This window comes from Callithrix jacchus, chromosome 10 (assembly GCF_049354715.1).
Source record: "Callithrix jacchus isolate 240 chromosome 10, calJac240_pri, whole genome shotgun sequence".
Taxonomy (NCBI): domain Eukaryota; kingdom Metazoa; phylum Chordata; class Mammalia; order Primates; family Cebidae; genus Callithrix; species Callithrix jacchus.
The window spans coordinates 18454532-18461815 of record NC_133511.1 but is presented as its reverse complement, the minus strand read 5'-3'; the positions used below and the strand labels follow the sequence as shown (position 1 = coordinate 18461815).

The 7284-nt window shown below is 47.8% G+C and overlaps 1 protein-coding gene and 1 pseudogene across 1 annotated transcript; both read right to left on the bottom strand.

The window, feature by feature from the left end:
* Positions 1 to 691: 691 nt before the first annotated feature.
* On the bottom strand, positions 692 to 1051 carry LOC100410246 (DNA-directed RNA polymerases I and III subunit RPAC2 pseudogene; annotated as a pseudogene).
* Positions 1052 to 2083: 1032 nt separating this feature from the next.
* LOC100392830 (PRELI domain-containing protein 1, mitochondrial-like) lies at positions 2084 to 7069 on the bottom strand. Its single transcript, XM_054241517.2, has 3 exons — positions 7033 to 7069; positions 2227 to 2733; positions 2084 to 2193 (listed from the first exon to the last, which is right to left on the bottom strand). Exons 1-3 carry the CDS (start codon positions 7067 to 7069, stop codon positions 2084 to 2086), a joined length of 654 nt encoding a protein of 217 aa, XP_054097492.2.
* Between the last annotated feature and the right edge of the window lie 215 nt (positions 7070 to 7284).

Here is a 7284-nt window from a genome sequence, read left to right as displayed (position 1 = left end):
TTGCCCAGACTGGAGTGCAGTGGCGTGATCATGGCTCACTGCAAACTTTGCCTGCCAGATTCAAGCGATTCTCCTGCCTCAGCCTCTCGAGTAGCTGGGACTACAGGCACGCACCACCATGCCCGGCTAATTTTTTGTATTTTTAGTAGACAGGGTTTCACCATGCTGGCCAGGCTGGTCTGGAACTCTCGACCTTGTGATCCACCTGCCTTGGCTTCCCAAAGTGCTGGGATTACACGATGGCTGAGTCACCATGCCCGGCAACTTCTCTTTTTTTTTTTCAGACAGAGTCTAGCTCTGTTGCCCAGGCTAGAGTGCAGTGGTGTGATCTCGGCTTACTGCAACTTCCACCTCCCGGGTTCAAACGACTCTCCTGCCTCAGTCTCCCTAGTAGCTGTGATTACAGGCATGCACGACCACACCAGGCTAATTTTTGCACTTTTAGTAGAGATGGGGTTTTACCATGTTGGCCACGCTGGTCTCAAACTCCTGAACTCAGGTGACCTGCCCGCCTCAATCTCCCAAAGTGCTGGGATTATAGACCTGAGTCAGCACGCCTGGCCACAAACTTCTAACTCTGGGTTCTGCACGATCAGGAAGAGAATATCCTAGAGGGCAGCTCTCCTTGTATACTGCTTAAGGGACTAGAATGTGGATTCATTTCTGCTAGCTCTTTGATTCTTATAGTCCTTTATGCGGCCTCAAACTTGTCAAGCACAGGTTGGCAGACATTCCTGAGCTCCTTCAGGCCTCTCTGAATTGGCTCAACAACTGGAAGAGCACCTCGAGTCTGAATGCATAAATTAATTTTACTCTCTGAAGGATGGTTTGAGTGTAACCACAAAATTCCACTTTTTTTGGGGGGGTTCTTCATGATGACGTGATGCAGCAAATGTCCTAGGGTATGTTCCTCCTCTTGCAATACAAATGTCACACCGTGTCTATCTGTTCCAGCTGCCTGGGCCATTTCCAGGGCTGTCTTCTTCTCGTCTTCTGCCATTGAGGTCTTCAATCCAGACATCTTTCTCTCCAGTTCCTGGTCCTCTTCCATCTCAGGGGTGGTTTTCAGATCCTCAGGTGGTGCTGGTGGATGGGTGGGGTGCTCTGCCCCATATCCAGTTGCTTGTGGGAGAAGCAGGAAGAAAGGAACCACCAATGTAGAGATAGTTCTCAACTTCCCCAGACAAATAGTTGTCTTGCAGAGGAACAAAAAAAGATTTAAAGTATTATGTCTAAAAACCAGTGATTTTTATAAGGATTAACTCAAAGAAACTCCGCCACAAACTCTCCTAAGGTCCAGTTAAGGATGTTAGTAATTTGGGGTTTTTTATTTCTCTTCATTTCTCCACCTGGCCTATTTCCTGTTGGAAGGTACTTTGGTTGCCATGAAAACAAACAAATACAACTCGTTTCCTCTAGTTGGACGGCTGGATTCCACCGTTAATGGAACCTCTCTGGTTCCTCTCCCGTGGCCACTCCCTACTACACGTCAGTGAACCTTTGCCTCTTTCCACTAAGCCGTCTACTCCCCCATCTTTCTCTCCCAGACTCCCTCTCTTGGTGTGACTGCTCTATTGAATGTGTGGATAGCTATGGGTGTTTGCCTCCCAACTTACACATTCTGTGTGCAAACTGATCTCCCAACAGTGGGGCTGACTCCTGCAAAGACACATTTTTTTTTTTAGGACTGAATGAATTCAACAAGTATTTATAGAGTGCCTATTATGTGCTAGATATTGTTCCAGGTACTTGAGACACATCAGAGAACAAAACCAAGAGCCCTGCCCTCATGCGGCTTCCAGTCTAGCATTTATTGCCAGTTCACCTGCAGGCTACCTGGGGCCTGAGGCAAGTCACTGCACCTCTGTGTTTGGGTCCTCAGCTGTCCAATGGGAGAATAAGCAGACCTGGCTCAGACGTGGATAACTGTCTGATGTACTGTGGATGCCAAACTGGATATCCTCAACCCACCATCCAGACAGTAGATAGGGCTGGAAGTTGATTTTTAATGATACAGTACAGTGGAGGGAGGGCAGAGGGGCTAAGCCAAGCTGTCTGGGGTGCTGCGGTGGTGGGGGGCTGGCTACACAAACTGCTGCTGCTGCTTCTTGGTGGCCGCCTTGCTGGTGAGGCCCTTGGCCTTCTCTGTAGCTGCCAGTGCCGTCTCCTTTGCCTTCTCCTTGGCTTCCTTGGCTGTCTCAACAAGTGTTTTGGAAGGGGCCTCACCTTGCAGCTTTGCCAAGATATATTGGAAACCCTTCATAGTCTTGGTCACGTTGCTTTTGAACCCGGCAAGACCAAATTCCTGGACAGGTCTGGAGACACGAAATAAGCCAGAGGAGCTCCAGGCTTCACGGCGGATTTCGGTCCAGCCACTGTTGTCAGAGTTCACACAGTAAACACATGGTTCGTCCACCTCCATCAGCCGGGCGCGGTTGATGTTCCGGGTGAAGGTGGTCATGGTCTGATTCTGTGGGTCCACAGTAGAGTCCTCCAGGGTGTACACCGAGTGAGCAACATTGGCAGGAAACAGTCGCTCGGCCCAGCAGGGCATCCTGTTGGTGTTGGTCAGGAGTCGCCGGGACAGCAGTTTCTGGTCAGGGGTCACCTCCCGTTGTACTATGTCTATGGGATTCGGGTACCGCCTCCAGAAGGCGGCGAACACTTGTTCCCAGGAACTCCGGAGCACGCTCTGGCCCAGGAAATACTTCACCACCGTCCCGGCCGGAGGGGCTCAGCACCCACGCAGCATCAGCATCAGGCGTGCGGAGCCTGGGAGGCACGCGGGGGCCGGGCTGGGGCTCGGCGCACACCCGCCGCCAGGCTCGTAGCTCAGTCACCACCGCACCGCGCCCAAGCAGCTGCCGCCGCCGCCATGAGTTAGTTGTCCCGCTGCGCAAAGACACATTCTTTATGGGGCTATATTGGTTGGTCACTGGAATTAGGAATACTTACCATTTTGTTCCCTATTAAACAGCTATACAAGGGAATAGTAATCGATTTTTATGAGTAGGAATCTATTTTCTTTTTTTAAACAGACAGGGTCTTGCTATGTTGCCCAGGCTGGAGTGCAGTGGCTATTCACAGGCGGGATCCCATTACTGATCAGCACGGGAGTTTTGACCTGCTCGGTTTCCGACCTGGGCCGGTTCACCCCTCCTTAGGCAACCTGGTGGTCCCTCGCTCCCGGGAGGTCACCATACTTTTGCCGAACTTAGTGCGGACACCCGATCCGCATAGCGCACTACAGCCCAGAACGCCTGGGCTCAAGGGATCCTCTAACCTCAGCCTCCCAATTAGCTGGGACAACAGGCACGCGCCACCGCACCCGGCATGAGTAGAAATCTAAACAGCACAGAGAATCAAGGAAGTTGTGAGATATGTGTAAGTTGGTACAAAAGGGTGGTCCAAAACCATGAGTTACCTAGGCAAAATTAAGAGTCCGGTTACTGGCTGGATGTGGTGATTCAAGCCTACTCAAAATGCCCCAGCACTTTGAGAGACTGAGGCAGGTGGATTGCTTGTGTCCAGAAGTTTGAAATCAGTCTAGGCAACATGACAAAACCCTGTCTCTACAAAAAATACAAAAATTAGCCAGGCATGGTGGTGTGCACCTGCAGTCCCAGCTACCCTGGAGGCTGAGGTGGGAGGATCACCGAGCCCAGGGAGGTCAAGGTTGCAATGAGCCGAGATGGTGCCACTACACTCCAGCCTGGGCAACAGAGCAAGATCCTGTCTCAGGGGAAAAAAAAAAATCAGGTTACCGTACAGCCCCAATACAAAGAAAATCGTTTTAGGCAAGTAATCAAAGTCTGGGAAGTTCATAAATGAACTATGAATTAAGTATTCTCTCCCTTGCCTTCTCCTTATCCCTTCTCTTTTCTTCTCCCTCATAACTTGGGGAAGGGTGTGATCGCACATAGCATAAAGTGCGATTACATTGCTAATGGCATGAGAAGCAGATCAGCTGGGGAGGAGATTAGACTCTCTGAGGAAAAGCTCCGGAAATGTCCTGAAGTAACAGGTGGATCTAATGTCAGAACTGTAAAATGGAAAAGGGATGAAATGTGTCATTTGCTGGGATAAACGCTGTCAGTGTGACAATCCACATGTTACACACCTACTTGTGCTTTTTGCTGCTGGGAGCACTTTCCCCCAACACACACCCTACTAATGAGGAAACTGCGAAAGAGAACCCAAGAGACTAAACTGCAGGTCTGCAGTGAGGGATATGTTTACATCCTACACGTGAGTAGAGTAAGTATATTTTTAGGCTAGCAAGCTCTGGTCAAGCAAGCTTAACATGAAAACATGAGAACTGCCCTACTTTAAGGGACCCACCCAATTCAATATTCTGTTTTGGAGGGTGGAACTGAAAGCATAATCAGCATATAGAGCTGGATGTGTAAATGACCAATTTAGTCTTCACTGTTTGCTGTGCTGTAATAAACCTATATCATCTTCTGTGTGAGATTAACTCTCCGCTAGGACAGGGTCCCTGTTAAATCATCAGTTACCTGGCAACTTTGGAAAAAGTCATTCTGGATAGACAAATTAAACATACAGACAAGGATGACTTCTCCAGACATGAATTTTTAAATGTATATTAAACTTTTCAGGCTCACATCTGTAATCCCAGCACGTTAGGAGGCTGAGGTTGGAGGATCACTCAGGAGTTTGAGATCAGTCTGGGCAACATAGCAAGATCCAGTCTTCAAACAAAAATCAAAAATTAGCTGGGTGTTGTGGCACATGCCTGTATTCTGAGCTACTCAGGAGGCTAAGGTGGGAGGATCACTTGAGCCTAGGTAGGTTGAGGCTGCAATGAGCAGTGACTGGAGCCATTACACTCCAGCCTGGGTGACAGAGCGTGACCCTGTCTCAAAACAAACAAACAAACAAACAAAACAAAGAAAAACCCAAACCAAAGCAGAAAACAAAAAACAAAAAACCCAAACCTAAATAGATCATGGTGATAACAATGTTATATGATAAAGTTTGTAGAAAAAAAATTAGCTGGGCATGGTGGCGCGTGCCTGTAATCCCAGCTACTCAGGAGGCTGAGGCAGGAGAATTGCCTGAACCCAGGAGATGGAGGTTGCCGAGATCACGCCATTGCACTCCAACGTGGGTAACAAGAGTGAAACTTCGTCTCAAAAATAAATAAATAAAATAAAGTTTGTAGAACCATTTTTCTGTACACCAAATGTCCCAGAATGTTGCACTTCTACACGGAGTTTGTAGTTTTTCCTGTCAATCTCCCTGTTACCCACTTCTAGTTCTCTTTGCTGTAAGGGGAGAGTTTACTTAGCACAGACTCTTTCCTTCTAATATAGTATCTAATCTGCTATGCACAGTTGATAATTGTTACATTTGCATCACACTTTACCAATTACAAAGTGCTTATCGAACTTTCGCAGGTGACATCATTGCCTGTGGATCCTAGTCCTACGGCTGGGGACTTGACCCTGGCCTGGCCAATCAGGATATTCCATCTTCTTTACCAATGATTGGGTCTGGGATGGATACATGACCCAAGCTGGGCCTGTTAGAATCTGCCTTGGGAGTTTTGTCAGAGTGATCAGGAAAGTGGTTATCTTGAAATTCTCCTGACGGTTTTGTTTTTGTTTCTGTGTGTTTTGAGACGAGGTCTTGCTCTATTGCCGAGGCTGGAGCGCTGCAGTGGCATGATCACAGCTCACTGCAGCCTCAACCTCCTGGGCTCAAGGGATCCTCCCACCTCAGCCTCCCTACAGGCACAAGCCACCACATCTGGCTAATTTTTTAAATTTTTTGGCAGAGATGGGGTCTCACCATTTTGCCCAGACTGGTCTGGAACCCCTGAGCTCAAGCGATCCCCCTGCCTCAGCCTCCAAAAGTGTTGGACTTACAGGTGTGAGCCACTGCACCTTGTCCTGATGTTACCTTATGCATCAAAAAACAGGTAAACCTGAGCTGCCAGAGTCCCTCTTGCTGCCACACAAAGAGCCTAAATACAGGGAAACAGCTGAAAGAGAGACCAACTTGACAACAGCATTTGAAAAGCTGAATCCTGGACTTCTTAGTTTGCACAAAGTCCTTCACCCACCCTACCCCACATATCAACATTTTGTGTATATATATTTGTTGTTGTTGTTGTTGTTTTTGTTTAATACACTTTTATTTTTTTTGAGACAGAGTCTCAGTCTTACTCTGTCACCCAGGCTGGAGTGCAGTGGTGCCATCTTGACTCACTGTAACCTCCACTCCCAGATTCAAACCATTTCTCATGCCTCAGCCTCCTAGGTAGCTGGGATCACAGGTGTGCACCACCACATCCAGCTATTTTTGTATTTTTCATAGAGACGGGGTTCCACCATTATATTACTCCGTTCTCACAGTGGTATGAAGAAATACCCTTTATAAAGGAAAGAGGCTTAATTGACTCACAGGTCCTCATTGCTTGGGAGACCTCAGGAAACTTACAATCATGGTAGAAGGCAAAGGAGAAGCAGGCACCTCCTTCACAGGGCAGAAGGATGGAGGGAGTGCAAGCAGGGGAAATGCCAGATGCTTATAAAACCATCAGATCTCAGGCCTGTAATCCAAGCACTTTGGAGGTCAAGGTGGGTGGATCACCTGAGGTCGGGAGTTCAAGACCAGCCTGACCAACATGGTGAAACCCTGTCTTCAAAAAAACAAATAAATAAAAACAGATCTCATGAGACTCACTATCACGAGAACAGCATGGGGAACCTGCCCCATGATCTAATTACCTCCACCTGGTCCTGCCTTTGACACTGGGGATTACAATTCAAGATGCGATTCTGGGTGGGGACACAGACAAACTGTGTCAGCCATGTTGGCCAGGCTAGTCTCAAACTCCTGGCCCCAAGTGATCCACCTGCCTTGACCTCCCAAAGTGCTGGGATTATAGGCGTGAGCCATTGCACCAGGCCAATATTTTTGTTTTGCTTAAACTAGTTTGAATTAGGTTTTGGTCATTTGCTACCACTCCTGATGTGGAGGTGTCTTCTGACCTTTCCTCATCACCTTCCGGAGATCCCTTTAGCTTCTTCTCCCATTGCATCGCCTCATCCCGTATCTTCCTCTTTCTTAGCTTACTACCTCACTTTGGTGACACATATCCCTCAGTAGCTTCCTGAATAAAACAGATGAGAAATAAATTTTTGGAGACCTTGCATATTTGAATGTGTGTTTGCCTTCATACTTCAAATAAATATTTGGCTCTAATTGGGATTCTAGGTTGTACAGAATTTTCCCTCTGAATTTTCAAGGCACCCC

What these genes read in the sequence shown, in the direction of transcription:
- LOC100392830 (XM_054241517.2), bottom strand. Translation starts at nt 7,069, where the DNA reads ATGCAATGGGAGAAGAAGCTAAAGGGATCTCCGGAAG. An exon ending in GCTAAAGGGATCTCCGGAAG is followed by an intron (nt 2,734 to 7,032) that starts GTGATGAGGAAA and finishes GTGGGTGCTGAG; the next exon opens with CCCCTCCGGCCGGGACGGTG. An exon ending in TATCTTGGCAAAGCTGCAAG is followed by an intron (nt 2,194 to 2,226) that starts GTGAGGCCCCTT and finishes TTGTTGAGACAG; the next exon opens with CCAAGGAAGCCAAGGAGAAG.